The following is a 19,323-nucleotide window of genomic DNA, read 5'->3' as shown; positions in this document are numbered from 1 at the left end:
AAAATTACAGGACTGGTTAGTAGAGGGCAGAGATCACCTAAACTGGTATGACAGGTAAGAAATTATGTTCTAAGTAGTCTTCCTATGTATGTAATAAAATAAAGCAGCTTGGATAAACAACATGAAGCCAACTAATGTCAAATTCTATATTTTTAAGGAATATATGCTCTAGAACTTCAGTGTCCAAAACATAATCACAGTGATTTTCATTTCAATTAATTAAAATAAAACACAGTTAAAAACTCAGTTCTCAGGTTGAATAGTCACATATAAAGTACTCAGTAGCAATAAGAGGCTAGTAAACTACTATATAAGCACAAATATAAAACATCTCCGTTACTGAAGAAAGTTCTTTTTACAGATCTATTCTAGAACATCTTTATAAGTACATTTTCACTTAGATTCATTTAACTATCTGTGTTAATAAATATAGTTGAAAGGAATGCTTTGCAAACTATGATCACTGAGAAATCCACCTACCTTTCTTTCCCATATCTGAATCTTTCCCCTCCATAATTCCCTTGAGTCAACAGCATTTCCGAGATACTCTAAAGATACTACATTAGCAGAAAGGTACTCTGCAATTTTCTGATAGTTACTACAAAAAAAAAAGATCATGATAATTAAATATAGGGTTTTATATTTTACTTAGATGTAATGGCTAGTTAAGTACAGGACTAACAGGCAAAAATGCAAATTCATATCATTGCTTTTATCTACTTTTTAAAATATAAAATACCCAATAAGTCAGCCTGTGAGTTGCTATGACATGTTCATTTAATCCTAGCATCCCATGAATTATTACCTTTAATACTACAGATGAAGAGATAGACTTTAGTCTTAATATGCATTGGATTAAATGTATCAGATGTGTACACACACACACAAACTCAATGCCCATTCCTTATCTTAAAAAAGAGAACTGATCTCCTAAATTGTTCCCATATGCACTTATCACCAACTATCATACAATTACCATTCCTGTTTCTCCCTCACTGCAATGAAAATATCAAATCTCACTTTCTTAGCTCACCAGCATCTATTGCTGTGTTTGGCATAAAAAAAGTGCTCAGTAAACAGTTGTTGAATGAAAAAAATAAAGGATAATAAATCCAGTTTGAATAATTATTTAAGAATCAAACTGTAGCCCTGGCCGGTATGGCTCAGTGCTTATACCTTCGGTCAGTGGACCAGAGAGTCCTGGGTTCGGTTCCGTACCTCAGTTGCAGTTCATCCCGGGCCCCAGTTGGGGTCGTGTGAATGGCAACCACTCGATGTGTCTCTCTCACATCGATGTTTCTCTCTCTCACTTCCTCCTTCTCTCCCTCCCACTCTATCTGAAGATAAATCAAAAAAAAAAAAAAGGGTCCTCAGGTGAGGATAAAAAAAAAAAAAATCAAACTGTAATATAAATTGATCCTTACTAAAATGTCATAAAATACAACAGTATATATTTATTTCTATATTACACAGAAAACAAAAACAAGTATGAAATTATAAAGCCAGTGTACCCATGTATCCATCATGATGCTCACCTGACAATACAAGCCTATTAAAAGCACTGTTTGAAAAATTAATGCTCAACAATGGTTTATATATAAATATACATATTTGCATTGATAACATTTACTAAATGTTGAACATCTCAGAAATACAAGTATAAAATAAGACTAATATGGATTCTTCTCAATAAATCTCCAATCAAAGTATGATATAAAACTATCTTGTCACATTAAAATTTCTTCAAATGCTGAATCTATTAAAACAAGATAGCATATTAACTGTAAAAAACACAACAAAGACAGTAATCAAATGAATAAACACACTTACATTTCACAGCCCTGGCCGGTTTGGCTCAGCGGTTACAGCGTCGGCCTTCGGTCCAGAGAGACCCGGGTTCGGTTCCCGCTAAGGGCATGTACCTCGGTTGCAGTTTGTCCCCGGCCCTGGTTGGTCGTGCGGGTGGCAGCCACTCGATGTGTCCCTTTCACTTCGATGTTTCTCTCTCTCTCTCTCTCTCTCTCTCTCTCTCTCTTCCTCTCCCTCCCTCCCACTCTATCTGTACAAAAAATGGAAAAATGTCCTCGGGTGAGGATAAAAAAAAAAAAACAAACACAACAAAGACAGTAATCAAATGAATAAACACACTTACATTTCACAATGATTTCCCGCTATAGTAATTTTTGCTGAGTACCATTCCTTTAAATGTTTTAATGCTCCAACAGTAGGCAAACAGACTTCAAATTTAGGAGGATCTTTGTCAGGGGGCAACAGTATTATATCTATCATTGCTCTACCTGGAAAGGGAAAAGGGCATTTTTGTAATTTTATAAAATTGTTAAGATCTGAACTGCCTCAAAACAGTACCCTGAACAACTGAATTTTATGCTTATCTAGAAGACAAAGGAGAATTTTAACTTTAATTCTTAAGTTCTTCAAAATAATACACATCTTTAGGAGTCAAATTGTTAAATGTTCATCACTGATTTAAAGCCATGTTATCTTGACATAGCTTCCACATGCCAGAAAACAATGAACTACATCACAATCACTTGTCAATTATGCACCAGTGGTTAATTATACACCTTGCTCTTGAGATCATGAGTATTATTGTACTTAACAGAGGAAAAACAAACAAAAAAAACCTGTGCAATTTCATTATATTTTTATATACTCAACTTTGTTATACAAAATGGAATGAATTAGTATAAAATTGTAATGTTCAAATAAATTCTTTCTTTACAAAAAAGCAAAAACACTCAGAAAACTCAATTATACTGACATCATTGGTTCCTAAGGAAGATAATTACATAAAACTTTAAATTTTCTAAAATTATGAACTTACTGAAGAACCAGAACAATCAAATAGAAACAGAAGCCAAATAAAAATTTAATACTGAAAGTACTGATTTGCCAAAACAGCAACTATATATTTCAGTTCAGAACATATTTTGAACTTGACACATTTCACTTTTAAAAATCAATATATTTTTAATCTATGAATTCAGTTATTTCCATGTAGGATTTTTTACACTAAAATATGATCTTAAAGATAAGGATCAGACTGTGATCTATAAAATCTATAGTAATCGCATAGGCTTACTTAGCACTATATACTCCGCCTGACAACGCAGTACACATAATAGATATAACAAATGTACGCTTAATAAATGACCTTCAATAATGAAAACATTCAAAGACAGCTCTCTGAAAGTATTTGTGGATGCAAATTATACCAAGCTTTAGATGCCAGCTACTTGATTAACACAAAGAAAGATGAATTTAAGAAAACCAGTTTAAGACTAGTATGATGCAGTATTCATAAAATATGCTTTCTACTATAGGGAAAAAAAAAATGGGTTCTGTAAAAAAAATGCTGAGTAAAGGGATTCTTTTACTGCACAACTTTATATTCAATAATGTGTATAGTGACTTCACAGCATAAAAGAATGTTATCAAATTAACTAGGAGAAAGAAATTCTTCTTCCAGGAGTTGTTCGTGGGACTAGTGTTCTATAGAACATGCTCTTGTAAAACACTGGTATATGATGGAAAGATTCTTCTTCAGTAATAACTAAATTAAAAAACAGTTAAGTATTTAATTTTCTAAGTTCTAATTTTTGTCTCACAAAATAAAAACAATGAAGAGAACTGTAACATCTCCAGAATGTACATTATAAAAGGAGTAAATTACATTTAGTATTAACTTCAATTAAGAATTTATTTTTCACTATGAATTTCAAAGTTAAAAGTGACAACCCAAGGATAAAGACTGAATTCATCACTCACTCACTGAAAGTATAAGATAATATACAAATTATAGAAAGTAGTCATAAAATCTTACCAGGAGCAGGAAGTTTATCTGATAATTGATGTAAATTTTCTGCAGATTCTTCATAGAGACTAAAATAATAGGGGTAGAAAAAACAAAAAACATATACACATTACATCTCATCATAAAGGTAATGTCAATGGGTCTATGTGCTAGACCCTGTCAAGTATGCTGGATACACTATCTCATCTGATCCTCATGGCAATCCCATGATGTACTACTATATACTACTATTGTCCTCAATTTGAAGAATTTTCCTATAGTCATATGATTAGTAGATGTGGAAAGTAAGATATAAATCCTGAGTTCCAAGTTCTCAACCACTCCCAAAAAATAAACAAGAATACCAGAGAAAAGCTCCCTAAATTATACTTGGATATTAAAAACCATAACTAATAGACCAACCATTTTTCTGAATCCTAAAAGTAAGATATTGCTAAGTGTTTAATAGAGCATACTGCTTTTCTCTGAATGGCATATAGTAGCTCTGACTGTGAAATATGATGTTCTCTTCCAAGTCTTCAAAATCTATTAGTTTTATCCATATGATGAATTTTTTTTCACAAAATAGTTTATTATAAAGCATAAAGGTACTTAAATCATTTATTACAAACCCACCAATGTCTAAGACACTTAAGGCATCTTATTATAAAGTATAGTCTTCAAGCTCCCTCTTGTGGAAATAATTATTAGGTCATTTACTAGAAATATTTACTTTTAGACTTGTCATCTTATAGCAGTGGCAGAACACATAAGGAATGATAAGTGCTCTCAGGCTGGAAGGTACCTTATAATCCTCTGAAAGGACTATAACACTGTACAAGTACAAAAACAAAAGGCCACAGAGTTAAGTGACTGGCCCAAGATCATATAACTAGAGACCAGAATGTGACTCGCTTCAGTGCTCTTTCCACAGCTTCACAATATCCCGTGTTCATCAGTACAACAAATGTGATGTGAAAATAGAAAAACAGAAATTTTAAAAGTCTGTAATGATTTACAGATATATTATATGTGAATACTAAAATAAATAAAAGTGTTTATTTTTGGTAATGCAACATGGAAGACTAAATAAAAGGCATTAATTATGGCCCTGGCCGGTTTGGCTCCGCAGTTAGAGAGCTGGCCCAGGGACCAATGAGTCACAGGTTTGATTCTGGTCAACGGCAGGTACCTTGGTTGCAGTTTGTTCTGGGCAACCAATCGATGGTGTCCCTCTCATGCCAATACTTTTCTCTCTCTCCCTCCCTCAGATTCTATCTGAAGATAAATAGAAAAATATTCTCAGGTGAGAATTTAAAAAAAGGGGGCATTAATTATGAGTCAGATAGAATATTTCATGAAAACAAAGTATCACTACTTGTATCACCTGAATCAACATATATTGTACAATTCAAAAAAAAAACTAAAAGTGAACTCAATTATTTAATCTTCAAAAACTCTTTAAGAATTTTTAAAAATATGTTCTTATTGATTTTTTAGAGAGAAAGGGAGATAGAAACATCAATGAGAGAAATACATAGATCAGCTGCCTCCTGCCCGCCCCCTACTGGGGATCAAGCCTGCAACCGGGGCATGTGCCCTGACCAGGAATCAAACTGGGACCTTTCAGTCCATGATGACGCTCAATCCACTGGGCAACACTGGCTGGGCTTATGAATTTTTAAAGGTACTTGAAATACCTTACGAGATACACATAAATTGAAGAAATAATATTTCAGCCTCAAATAGCAAAATAAAAATGGTAGTTTGGTTTGAATGCCAGTTATTAACCTTAAAGTTTCTATTCATTATAAAACACAATTATCGGGCAGGATTTATGTTCAAGAAAGTGACATCTTAAATATCACTTCTTATAGTTCCTGTAATTATGTAAGCTTAAGAAGCTAAATATTATCTGATTCCAATTGCATTTTAAAGAATTTCACTCAAATAAAAGGCCCAAATTGCCCAATGTCTCCCAAAATGAAAAGCTGAAACTAACTAAAATCCCCTGCTATCACTGTTAAAATATCTAATCTTCATTCTATAGCTAAAATACTATCTAATCAGAAATATTTTAAAGACATTATTAAAAGCATATAAGCATACTCAGCCAATGATGAGTCCCTGCTATTACTATCTTCTTCCTCAAAACACTCAACAGCACTCAGACATTCTTTGATATTTGTTTGCAGAACATCTTCAATTTCATCTTTTTCCATACCAAAATGTATCTCTTCCCAGTCAGAACTACAAAACTAATATATCAAAAGATTGCATTAAATGATGGGTTCATGAAATTATTTATATTAACTAAAACATTACTAATGACTAGTTTTTAAAATTTATATTACCTGATAAAATCCACATATGGCCTGCACTGCAAAGAACCACTTCTTAGAACCAGGTATACCACCCACCGAGCAGGCTTTGAAAAAAAAATCACTTATTAGAAGAAAGGCATACCACAATTAAGCAGATGTAATAGCATGTATACTTAGAAAATTATATAATCTTGATACATATTATACATATTACATAGTTCTCCAAGTTATATATATATAATATATATATATAATGTGGATTAAACACACACAAACACACACACACACACACACACACACACACACGATCTTTTAAAAATCTTTACTAAAAATCCAAACTGAGAAATCTGCTTAAAGAGCAAAATTATTCACTCACCATGAATACTATGGACTATTTCATCACAGTTCAAAATCCCTATTATTATTTTAATCATCATTTCAAACACTGGCATCTACCATAAAGATGTTTAAAAAAAAAAAACTACTGTATTTCTACTGATTCACACAGAACAGTGCAAGTCATTTTAGTGACAGTGATTCTCTCTTCAAAGACCATGAAGGTCTGGCTAGAAAGGGAACAGACAAAGAGGAACTACAACCTAAGACAAGAGGATGCTCTTCCTGGAGACTGGAATCTTACCGAGGATGTAAAACGAAGGGTCTTCGCAGGTGCATGTCAGAAAATCATGAATTTAGAACTATGCGGCCCAGCCAGTGTGACTCAGTGGTTGAGTGTCCACCCATGCACCAAGAGGTCACCAGTCTGATTCCCAGTTGGGGCACATGCCCAGGTTGTGGGCCGGATCCCTTGTGGGGGGCATGCAGGAGGCAGCCAGTCGATGTTGTCTCTTATCAATGTTTCTATTTCTCTCTCTCCTTCTCCCTTCCTCTCTCTCTAGAATCAATAAAGAAAAAAAAATAATGTACAACTATGCATAGAAATTAGATTCACTGGAGAGAGGAGAAATGTGGTTACTGAGGCTTAACTCATGAAAGCTAGGAAAGGTGCTAAGTACCTATTACCACTTTATGTCAACAATCTCAGCAAAAGACTTTACCTATTACTTCCTTAAGAAAATAGAAATTAGATATTAACTCCCATAAATCCTGTCAACAAACACAGGACCCTACTTGCATTTCTATTAGGCCTCTCCTCTTCCTTCAGGTTAACACGTAAGAGGCACTGCCCTTTGAATCCAAGGTTATCCTTGAAACTTATGCCTGGACCCCAGGCCACTGATTATACGATCTTGCATCTTCAATCTCTCCTCATTTGTTGGTTCCTTCCCATTAGCATTCAAATTTGCACAAGTGTTTGTCAAATTGTTTTTTTTTTATAGGATCTTTTAAATTCACCTCCTCTTACCAGTTACTACTATATTTCCTCATCACCTCTCCTGCTCCCCTCCAAATCCATCTCAAGCTGTCTTTTTATTTCCAACATGCCAGTGAAACTAGACTGAGTCACCGATAACTAACATGTTAGTAAATCTAGCTGGCACTTTTTAGTTCTGTTGTTACCTGACCTCTCAACGTAAGAGCCAGAAAGGAATCAAAGATGACACATTTGACTACTGTTTCTACAGAACCTATCTTTCCAGCTGTTCCTCTCCATTCCTTTGGAAACTGATGTCCAGTTCCTTTGAATACTGGCATTCCCCTCGAGAGTTTCTGCTCTTCTCACTATCCATAAGCAAGCCTATCCTTTCTCACGGCTTGAATTGATGTCTACATATTGATGATTCTGAGCCCTACTCTGCCTTTTGACTTCCAGACACATGTATCCAACGTTTATAAACCATTTTCACTTTGACATTTCTAAGGTGTCAACTAAAACTGAACATGTCATATACCCTCAAAATTTAATTCTCTTATCTCACTAAATGATACCATCACACTATTACCCAAACCAGAAATCTAATATTCTTAATTATTTTCTCCATCTTCCCTTCTCTTAAAACGCACCAATCCAAGACTAAGTCAGGTGAATTCTACCTCCATAATCTCCTTCAGATCTATACATTTTCCTCCACCCTGGCTGCCCCTCACCTATTAACAACTCCCTCATATTTTACCTTCCTCAAATCTGTCTACTATACTGTAGCCAGAATACTTTAATAGCACAGATCTGATCATGTCTCTGCCTTCACTAAAACCTTAATAACTACTAATAATAACTAGCAAAAAGTCTAAACATCCTGACATGATTTATAAAGTCCTCTCAATAGCTACACCTGCTTCTCCAGCCTTATCTCAATTATAATCATATTTGTATTTCCAGATCCTCAGACTTACCCTTTTACTGAAACCAATAATCCTAGTGTGGTAGGAAATTCAATGAAGACAGCTCTCTCTGCACAACTCTGACATGCAGATATTTCAGTTACCATGGTTTAAATAATACCAGTTCCCCCTAAAGAGGATTCAAATTCCAGTTACCATGGTTTATTCTGTAAACCATGTAATTGCATAAAGTAAAACTTCCTTACTAGCTTCTCATATCACAAATCACTACGTAAATAAAAAAATGTGTATCATAATCTGTGACCAGTGACTACTTTCAAAGTTCATTGCCAATTGATCACTGCATGTTACTCAGTTTGCGCATAGAAGGCAAAAGATGTAATTGTGTTGCCTCCTGTCTTCCTGTGATAAATCCATGTGATAGTTTTTTAAAAATGGATTGTAAGAAGAGGGAATTGACAAAAGAAAAAAAGACAAAAGCACAGCAAAAAAACCAAAAGTGGTAACACTGAGAATGCTATTCAAATCTTACATAGATTCTACAAATAGCTGCTGTAATTTACAAAAGAATAAGCAACAACATTGTGACAAAAAGGATAAAGATTGTCCAGAGAAAATGAGGCTGGCAAAAACCTTTGTATTACAGGAACTCAGGTAAGGAAATGGTTGAAAGAGAATTAATAATGTATTTGTGCTCAGGACAAAATAATAATCCTCTTTATAATGCCACACTACCATATTTTGTACGGAGCTACAGATGAGCAAGAAAATCTCATAAAGGAACAAAACTCAAGCTCAGAACCTAAAATAATTTCGTAACAATTTTATGATATTCAAGCACCAGGAAGAGAGGGACAGTATCTTATTTTGCTCTGTATTTCCTCAGTTAGCTTCTGATCCCAGTGATTTGTACACAGTCAACAAGTATTTGTTGTACACCTAAGTGATCAAATTAACTCAGTTTATTACTGGTAAAATGCATGCTGTGCCGAGAAAAGGGGGGATTATGCTGCACTTACCAGGGAAAGTACTGTCTTCTGGATTAATTGAAGCACTAATGCTTCTTTTCAGAAGGCGATAAACACTTGCTGCTGTGAAGCCTGAAAAGGAAATGACAGACTAACTCCATGGGCTCCAGAGTTACATAATCTAGGCTACTCCAATCGCACTATCAGCGACTCTCGGGAACAATATGCTGAATATAAAAGAACTGTGCTCTGTTCAAGTTTTGTTATCGCAAATCCAAAGCAAGCAGAGAAATAGGAAACACTCCTGGTTTGTACATGCTAGCCACATAACACTATCCAAAATCCCCCCCAAAGAATGATCATGCCGAAAAGGGAAACCCTGTCACAATACCCTACGTCCAACCACATACACTTCCTCCTCAAAATGCCAGCTCGATCAAAACAAACAAACAAAACAATGAAACACAGAGTCTATACAGGAGCACCAAAAAAGCAGGGCCATCTCAGTTAAAAATGTGTGATATTCATCATTAGTTTTTTTAACTTATGTGAAGGGTGTGTCCTCCCACGAGGATGCACAATCTAGGAGACTGAGAGCCTTTTCCATCTTGTTCCTTTCTGTGACCTGTTTGCAACACAGGAGGCATCAATACCTATGAAATGCATACGTTTTATTTAAAAGAGAAACCAGGAGTTAATGACTAAAGCACAGCGAATATAGTCAATTACATCTTTACTGTTGCCAAGAACTTCTGGGCGCTGGAATCTCGCATCCACCAATTTGTCCCTATTTTTCCACGAAGATAACGAAACATTTCAGCCCTTATTGCCTCGACCCGTCACAGAGTCGCAGCTTCCCAGGACAACTCGATCTAGTTCCCTTCCCAGCAGAACTAGATCACAAACTTACATTTCTCCTCCCCGCCCCCACCCCCAAGCCGTTCCCGCTCTTTTCGTTCGGGACTCACCGGGCTGCCGCTCGGCACCCTGGGCGGACGACGACCCGGGCCGGTGCTCGGCCTCCCCCCTCGCCGCCGACGGGGCTTTTCCTTCCCCCCAGACGACCAGGAGCAGGTATCGATCCATCTTCCCCGAGCTCAGCCCCAGCTTCAGGGCTCGGATTCCACATCAAAACAGCCGCGCGCCGCGGCGCACTTCCGGCTCCCGCCCACTTAGGTCCGCTGGAAATCGTGCGTCCTCCGTCGGTTTTCCGCGGCTTTTCTAGCAGAGGGCAAACGTGGGGAGTTATTCTCACAGTCGCTGCATCATTTCCTCCTTCGTGACGAAATGGCGATCGTGGGAAGATTGGAGGCGACCCAGGAAAAGCGGAGAAGCGGACAAGCGCTGGCCGGCCTAGGAACTGCCGTGCTAGAGCGGGACGCGTTTCCCGCCCGGACGGTGATGCCGCGGACCGCCTTGGACCCCGGAACTAGGAGGACGGCCCTGCCGGTGGAGAAACATGTCGAGTTTCTCCAGGGCACCGCAGGTGAGCTCGGACTCTGTTGCCTGATGGGATTCATTAGACTGGCAGAAGGAGGTTAGTGGCTCCAGCTGGCGTAGGGAAGCTGAATGGGCAGGGAAGCTGAGTCCTTGGGGCAGAAAGTACCTCCCAGAAGCAGACAGCCCGATCCTCGTCCTGGCCACCGCTTGAATGTGTTCTCTTTGTATTCGTTCCCTCCTCGTTTTGTTGTAACCCAGGAGAGTCATCCTCACTCAGACATCAAGTAATTTTGAATATTAGGAGCTTTATTACCTGCGCAGGGCCTGCAGCCAACCGACACAGAGGAGAACTGCAGCCCCAGCTCAGGGGGAGGGTTGCTTGTATAGGGCAGGGGTTACTCAAGAGTTTAGCAGAGCAAGCAAGCCACGGCTACAGAAGCAGATATCAGCAGTTAGTGGCTGTATAGGTTGTTTATTTTATATTTCTTAACATTTACTAGACCCTAGCCTTGAATGTCTCATTGCCCCGTCTGGCATCTCCTGATTAGTTAAGCTCATGGTCAATACCCCTGTGGTCATGGCTGATGCTTACCTTCCTCTTCAAGAGTTTTTGCAAAAACAACTCGGGTTCAAGGAACCCAGGAGAGGTTCCTTCTTCTAGCGGATGGAGAATTACTGGGTTATAACAGTTTCAGTCATCCCTTAACATGTCTTTTGTACCCGACAGGAGTTTTAGGCGAGAAGGTCAGAGAGTTAATAAGATGAATCACATAGGGCATTGTAGATCATTGTAAGAATTTTATTTTACTGAGTAAAATGAGGACCTATTAGGTTTTTGAGCCAAGGGGTAACATGATCCTAGGTGTTGAAGGGAGCACTCCGGCTGCTGAGTTGAAAGTAGACTAGAGATGGGGATTGGTGGATAGAAGCAAGGTTGCAGTAATCCAGGCTAGCCATGATGGTGGCACAAACCAGGAGAGGAACAGTGTAGTGTGGGAAATGCTCAGGTTCTGTGTGAAGGGGAAGCCATTAGGATTTCCTGAAGGATTGCACGTGGGAGGATAACAAAAGAAGAAGCAAGGATTAGATAAATACAAGAATTAAAATTTAACATTTTAAAACTCGTATAATAGTTTGGCATTGTGGCAGCATCATAATTTTTTATCAAAGTTTTTTTTTTTTTCCTGTAAAAGTATTGGTCTACAATGGATTGGGGAATGAACTAGTCTTTTGTTACATATGGTTTAAGAAGCACTGAAGTGCAGATGTTAGAGGGCAATTGGATCCAAGTGTAGAGTTCAGGAAACAGGTCCAGACTAGAGACGTAAATTTGGGAGTCATCAGCATACATATGGCATTTAAAGGTGTGGGTCTGGATGAAGTCTTTGAGGAAGGGAAGAAAAGAGAAGAGGACCTATAACTGAGTTCTGGAACATTTCAACATTTAAGAGGCTTCGGATAACGGGAGAACCAACAAAGTGGGGGATAAAAACAACACAGGGTGGTGTCCCAGAAATCAAGTGAAGAAATACCGAGGAGAGGGAAATGACCAACTGCATGGAGGACTTAGAATTGACATATGGATCTAGTGGCGTGAAGGTCATGCTACCTTTGTCAGGCAGTAGAGTGATAGTGACGTGTGGGAGGACAAAAGCCAGGTTGGAGTAGGTTGAAAAGAGAATGTGGAGAGACAAATTGGAGTGAAGGCAAGGGGAGGAACGAAATGAGGCAGTAGCTGGTGGAGAAATGAGATCAGGAGTTGCTTTTTAAAAAAATGTATGCAGAATTTCAATTATATATAAAAGTAGATATCATCTACTATCAGAAAAGACATAACCAATATAACTTCATCTGTACCCCCATTCACTTCCTTTTCTTTTTTATGAATTTGAGGTAAAGTTCAGACTTACTATTTCATGAGTAAATATTTCAATATATTCTATGTAAGGTAAGGATTGAAAAAACAACAACAACAATCATCCTGGCTGGTGTTGTTCAGTGGTTGGCCACCTCCTGCATGCTCCCTACTGGGGATTTGGCCCACAACCTGGGCATGTGCCCTGACTGGGAATTGAACTGGTAACCTATTGGTGCATGGGTTAATGCTCAACCACTGAACCACAACAGCTGGATAAGTTGCTGTTTTTTTGTAAGGCTCTCTTAATACATAGGTTCCTATTCCCTTCTTTTCCTTTGCAATTTATTGAAGAAATAACATTGTCCTGTAGAGTTCCTGCTGTTTGAATTATTTTATTAGTTCATAAACTGAGAGTGGTAGGGAAAGGATGTGGACTAGAAGTTGCCTATAGTTGCAAAAGGCATGATCATCTGTGTAAAAAAAAAAAATCGGAATCTACTAAAAGCTACTAGAATCAATACATGTCTTTAGCAAGCTTGCAGGATATAAGACCAATATACCAAAGTGAAGTGTATTTCTGTATACTAGCAACAGACAATCAGACATTTAATTAAAAATGCAATACCATTTACAGTGGCATCAAAATATATAAAATAGGGATACATCTGATAAAAGCTATGCAAGTGGAATGAAATAGAAACTAAAAAAATGAGAACAGGAGAAAAAGAGAATTGCTAAGCAGTTTTATAGGCTGATTTGAGGTTGGTGATCATTACATTTAAAATAAAACCAACTAGCCCAGCTGGTGTGGCTCAGTGGATTAAGCATGGTCCCATGGACTGAGAGGTCCCGGTTCAATTCCCGGTCAGGGCACATGCCCGGATTGCAGGCATGCAAGAGGCAGCTGATCGATGTTTCTGTCTCTCCCTAAAAAACTAGTAATAACATATTTTTAAAAAATTTAAATTAAACCAGCTAGCCTAGTTGTATTTTTCCCAGCATTGTCTAGCTGCTGGGCTGTGAGTGTCTTAGAGTTTAAAGGCACTGATGGGCACTGAAAAAATGGTGGTCTGTGCCTGAGGCAGCCTGAATATATCTAAGGCAGTTTTTTTAAATTGAGGTTTATTCAACATCATTCATCTGTACTTTCCCAGCTACATTCTGCTATTTAGCTTTTCCTTTGAATTAAACTCCTGAATAGTCTTCAGTTCCTAATCAGCCATTCATCTTTCAATGTAATGTGTCTACTAATATCAAAATATTTTTGAAGACCTTCATAAACAACTACTTCACACGTGCTTCTTATTACCATTCCAGATTCTATGTTATGCGATATAAAAAACATGTTATGATGTAAAGGGAAATAAATCTTTGGAATGTTTTGAATAAAGCATGATGCATATTACTAATAGAAAAGCAGGCAGGAAAAATGATCACATTAATCTTTGCAAAATAATGAGAAAAGACCCTCCCTTTTCAGAAAGAGAAATAAAAACAAAACAAAAATTGTTTAGTGATAGGATCGTTTTTAAAAGTAATTATTGATATTGACCATAGAAAATATGATATATAATAATAATTTCTATTTTAATTAAAATTTTGTTTCTTTTGTTTTTTTAAGCAATGGGCCACTTTTGCTCGAGTTTGGTATCTCTTAGATGGGAAAATGCAGCCCCCTGGCAAAATTGCTGCTATGGCATCGATTAAACTTCAAGGACTGCATAAACCTGTGTATCATGAGCTGAGTGAGTATCATTTTAGACCTGCATTAATAACCTCAATTGACATAGTAGAATAGAATCTTGAAGTAGTTTGGACTGTTTCTAAGGGCCTCTTTTTTTCCTGATGATTCTTTATTTCGTTCTCGCAAAAAACCTACTAGAGCACTAAAATGAATCTGGCTTATTCATAGGAAAACCATGCAGACCAGTTTGCCTGGGACAGTCCCATTTTACACCATTACCCCAGCAAAATTGTCAGTAGCCCCTTCTTTCACACTCAGAAATTATTATAGGTAGTTTTAACCTAGGCTCATCAGTATTCAACCTGCGAGATCCAGGTGTCAATTCTTCCTCATCCTGCTTGACCTGTTAACATTTGTTGTGCTTGATCACAATTTTAACTTTTTATTTTGTAGCATGAAATATACAGAGATAGAAATGTATCTATCTATATAAATATAGGTATTATTTTAAAGAAAATTAGCAGTGGTAATGAACTCAATACCCATGGACTCAGCATTTGGGTTATTTCCAACTTTTTTGCTATTATAAACAACATTGTTGTCAATATTCTTGTATGTTTTTCCTGGTGCTCACATGGGAGAGTTTCTCTGATATCTCAAAAAGACAGGAATTTCTGGGTTTCGAATTGCTTTGGGAAGCTAGTTAGCCTTTATGCCAATGTCCTCTCCTGCCAACAGATGTCAGAGTTCCTATTGCTTGTCATCTTCAGTAACACTTAAGATTTTCATTCTTTGTAATTTTGACTATAGTATATGTGAAATGCTCTCTCTTGATGGTTTTAATTTACATTTTCCTGATTACAGATGGAGCTGTATCTTCATTTGTTTATTAACCTTTTATTATTTCCTCTTCTGTGAAATATGTATGCATGTCGTTTGCCTATTTTTTTTTACTGGGTTGTTTGTCCTTTACTCTTTTCCTAACTTTTACTATGAAAGTTTTAACTTTTTCAGAAATGTTCAACATAGTACAGTGACATTTTTTTATACCCTTGACTTAGATTACATAGTTGGTAACATTTTATCATATATCTTTTACTCAATCATTTGAAAACAAGTTGAAGATGTTATTATCTTCCCTAAATACTTTAGCATACGTCTCCTAAGAAAAAATATATTTCCCTACGTAACCAAAATGCCATCATCACACCTAAGCAAATAAATAATTTACTTATACAGTTTAATATCCAGTGCATTTTCAAAGTTCCCTAGTAGTCTCAAGAATTTTTTTTAGCTATTACTTTTTTGAACTATGGTCCAACCAGGGTTTATGTATTGCCCTTAGTTGTTATGGGGTGTTTTTTTTTTTTAGTGTCCTTTAATCTTGTCCTTTTCTTATTTTTTTCTTCCCATTAATCTTGTGAGGAGTCCAGGTTAATTTTCAGGTAGAGAACATTCTTAAAACACATGCTTTGTTTTTTATGTGGGGTACCTGTTTCTTCCCCTCTTGCTAATTCCATTTTTACATTTCCCTTTTGCGCTCTTCGACTTTCTAAACTCCCAGTCATCTTGCTCCCACTAAAAATTGGGCGTGTCCCAGAGCTCCATCCTTGGACCTCTTCACATTCCTTAAGGGATCACATTTAGTCTCATGTTTCTAAGTACAGGGTGGGGCAAAAGTAGGTTTACAGTTGTGAGTACGAGAAACACAGACTTTATTCTTGTATCATGATTTATTAGTTATCGTATTGTTTTCCATACATACAACTGTAAACCTACTTTTGACCCATCCTGTATACTCTGTATGCTAATGGCTCCCAAATTTATGTCTCCAGTTTGCCCTTTTCCCTGTGTTCCAGACTCATAGAGCCAAATTTCTACTCAGAAAAATCTTGGGTGTTTAATAGACATCTGCAATAGAATAAGTCCATTTGAAGATGTTTTATGTTGTGATTTTCTCCCCCCAGACCAGTCTGTTCCTTCCAGTTTTTCCCATCTCAATTAATAGCATCTCTGCTCTTTTAGTTACTCTAGTTGGAAGTCTTTGCTTCATCTGTGACTCCTCTTTGTTCAATTCCATGTACACAGACATGTTTCTGAAATCTGATCAACTCTCATTCTCTCCCTTACCTCTAATTTTATTTATTTATTTATTTTTTTATCCTCACCCGAGGACATTTTTCCATTTTTTGTACAGATAGAGTGGGAGGGAGAGAGAGGAAGAGAGAGAGAGAGAGAATCATCGATGTGAAAGGGACACATCGAGTGGCTGCCACCCGCACGACCAACCAGGGCCAGGGACAAACTGCAACCGAGGTACATGCCCTTAGCGGGAACCGAACCGAGGTCTCCGGACCGCAGGCCAACGCTCTAACCACTGAGCCAAACTGGCCAGGGCTTACCTCTAATTTTAAACCACTGTATTTACTCTCTATCCCAGATTATTCCAAAAGCCTCTTCACTTATCTCCCTGCTTCTACTACTGCCTGCTAATGGGTATTTTCTTCATAAATCAGCTACAGTTACCTTTTTCCCAACTGAAAGTCAGATTAAGAGCCAAAGTTCTCCCAAATGCCCTACAAGGACCTACATAATGTGGTCTGTGCTACCTCTGTGAGTTTTTTCCCACCTCTCTGTACCTTCAGTAATTTACTCGGGCATCCCACTGTCCCATTAACTTACCTGTCAGGCATAGTTTTGCCTTAGGACCTTTCCACATTTGCTCCCTCTGCCTGGAATCTCTTTCTCAGATTTCTCCATGGCTGACTCCTGCTCATCTTCAGATTTCTGTTCACCAGCTTTCTGAGAGCAGCCTCTCCTAATTACTTCATCTGCTTGCCATTTTACTGTGTATCTTTACCTTGCCTTTTTAAAAAAATTAGTATTCATACCCGGCTGGTGTTGCTCAGTGGTTGAGCATTGACTCATGCACCAAGAGGTGACCGGTTCAGTTCCTGGTCATGGCACATGCCCAGGTTGTAGGCCCAATCCCCAGTGGGGGGCATGCAGGAGGTGGCCAATTGATGTTCTCTCTCATCAGTGTTTCTATCTCTCCCTCCCTCTTTCTCTCTCTCTAAAAATCAGTAAAGAAAAAAAAAACTAGCATTCACTTCTCACCTGACTTGTTATATAAATGTTTGTTATCCACCTGCTTTCATTAGAATTCCATGAGGACAGGAACGTTGCCTGATATTTTTCACAGCTGTATCTCTTGTGCCTATAATAGTGCTTGACACATAGTTGGAGTTCCATGACTGTTTGTTGAGTGACTATATGCGTTCACGAATACCAGTTTTGAAAATGAAGATATTACTTTTAACTAGGGCCATGGCATTTAAGCTAAATTAGATTTTTGGACTTGTGGTGTGAGGGGAAGGAGTTTTTCAGGTGGTTTGATTTGAGTAAGAGCAAGGAGTTTTGATTTCTCCTACTATACTTTCTGCTCTAACCTTTTTTCTTTTCTTTCTTTTTTTTTTATCCTCACCCGAGGACATTTTTCCATTTCTTTTTTGTTGTTGTTGTTCAGATAGAGTGGGAGAGAGAGGGAGAGAGAGAGAAACATCGACGTGAAAGGGACACATTGAGTGGCTGCCACCTGCACGACCCAACCAGGGCCGGGGACAAACTGCAACCGAAGTACATGCCCTTAGTGGGAACCAAACCAGGGTCTCTTAGGACCGCAGGCTGACACTCTAACTGCTGAGCCAAATCGGCCAAGGCGCTAACCTTTTTTCCTAATAAACATTTCAGTTAGGTAAGCTGACATCCTATAAAACCTGTAGGTGTAGAATGTGATTCTAAGGATTTTATCGTGTTGATATGTTTTTCAAGCACTTGGTGCAATGTCTGGTCCATAATAGATGCTGTCAGAAATATTTTCTGGAATGTCACTTTTAATCAGATCTTTTGTAAGGATAGTCAGTTTTTATTATTCATAGCAGTGACTTTCTTTAAAGTCACCATGAATGCTGAGTTAGTAAACACTGAACTATTGCATCTAGGGAGGACACTCAGTTCACTAACTCGTACTGTCCAGGTGCATACAGTTCTTAAAGGTTAATGCTGTTAATGCTAGGATACCAAATAATGCAACAAAAATTAGATCTAATTTAATCATTGGTATCCTGTCTTGTATTATTTCTTTAAATCTTTTAAGGACTTGTTAGAAAGAAAAAAAAAACATTTATGATGCTCTTCTTAAAGTTACCCAGTTTGCACATTTTTCTCCTACTATTCTGTTAAGTGTCAATCTATTTCAAATGTTAATTGTATTATTTTAATTTTGCAGTCTTAATTTTGCAAATAAATTCAGCTTTAGTAGAAAGTTAAAAGATTCCATTTTCCCTTTAAATAGGTGTCATGGAAAGAGCCTGGACAGGGTTTAAGTAACTTATTATGTGAGTTTTTGCCAAACCACTTCATCTCAGTGAGCCTTCGCTGCTTTAACTGCATGTCTGGCTGAAAGCGAAGGTATTTCAGCATGCTTTGAAACTGTAGGTATCTGGTCAGCCTCTTCATTTATCTTGGTTCGTTTGCCCCAACGGCCTTAGTAGCCCACCATGTGTCACATTTAGGAACTATAGTCTCTTAATGCACCAAATACTGTCAAACTATTTATTTCAACACACTATCAGCAAGCTTCCTAGGTTTCTCCTTTACACCTCTGGATGCCCTTTCTCTCTGGTGAGGAAAACCCACCTGCTTGTCCTCTTGCCTTTACCCCGTCCTGCCTGGGCTGTGACCTTCTCTCAGAAAAGTCTGTCATCCAAATTCTGAGCTCTTACAGAGTCACAGAATATAATCTTTAGTTTCATATACTGTGTTTATTTATACTTTTTATTTTTCACTGGTGTTTTTCTTAAATAAATAAGCTTCTAGAATCTTGTGAAGTTTGTTTTTTATTCAGTAGAGTAGGCATTTAATAAATGTTTTTGATTACTTTATTTTTTCATGTATTAGTAACTTGTGAAAACTTACATGTTTACTTTTGT

General features: G+C 37.5%; 2 protein-coding genes across 4 annotated transcripts in view; one reads left to right on the top strand and one right to left on the bottom strand.

Moving 5' to 3' along the window:
* The window catches only part of LOC118631564 (MDM2 binding protein), a 53,329-nt gene extending 42,842 nt beyond the window's left edge, over positions 1-10,487 (bottom strand). The window contains exons 1-7 of one of the 2 annotated variants that reach the window (XM_036264008.1): positions 10,319-10,487; positions 9,402-9,482; positions 6,169-6,242; positions 5,924-6,072; positions 3,845-3,903; positions 2,153-2,297; positions 481-598 (exon numbers count right to left, since the gene is read on the bottom strand). In XM_036264008.1, the coding sequence (XP_036119901.1) occupies positions 481-598; positions 2,153-2,297; positions 3,845-3,903; positions 5,924-6,072; positions 6,169-6,242; positions 9,402-9,482; positions 10,319-10,436 (744 nt within the window). In that variant the 5' untranslated portion in view covers positions 10,437-10,487. The remainder of the gene's footprint in view (positions 1-480; positions 599-2,152; positions 2,298-3,844; positions 3,904-5,923; positions 6,073-6,168; positions 6,243-9,401; positions 9,483-10,318) is intronic. The other variant, XM_036264007.1, reaches the window with a different exon arrangement.
* A 246-nt stretch (positions 10,488-10,733) lies between these two features.
* Positions 10,734-19,323, top strand: part of MRPL13 (mitochondrial ribosomal protein L13) — a 39,767-nt gene continuing 31,177 nt past the window's right edge. The window contains exons 1-2 of one of the 2 annotated variants that reach the window (XM_036264010.1): positions 10,734-10,836; positions 14,270-14,393. In XM_036264010.1, coding sequence (XP_036119903.1) covers positions 10,810-10,836; positions 14,270-14,393 — 151 coding nt within the window. In that variant the 5' untranslated portion in view covers positions 10,734-10,809. Of the gene's footprint in view, positions 10,888-14,269; positions 14,394-19,323 lie in introns of both variants that reach the window. The other variant, XM_036264011.1, reaches the window with a different exon arrangement.

The sequence above is a fragment of the Molossus molossus genome, unplaced genomic scaffold (assembly GCF_014108415.1).
Source record: "Molossus molossus isolate mMolMol1 unplaced genomic scaffold, mMolMol1.p scaffold_m16_p_16, whole genome shotgun sequence".
Taxonomy (NCBI): Eukaryota; Metazoa; Chordata; class Mammalia; order Chiroptera; family Molossidae; genus Molossus; species Molossus molossus.
The sequence above is the reverse complement of the archived record's forward strand: the minus strand, read 5'-3'. Positions and strand labels throughout refer to the sequence as shown.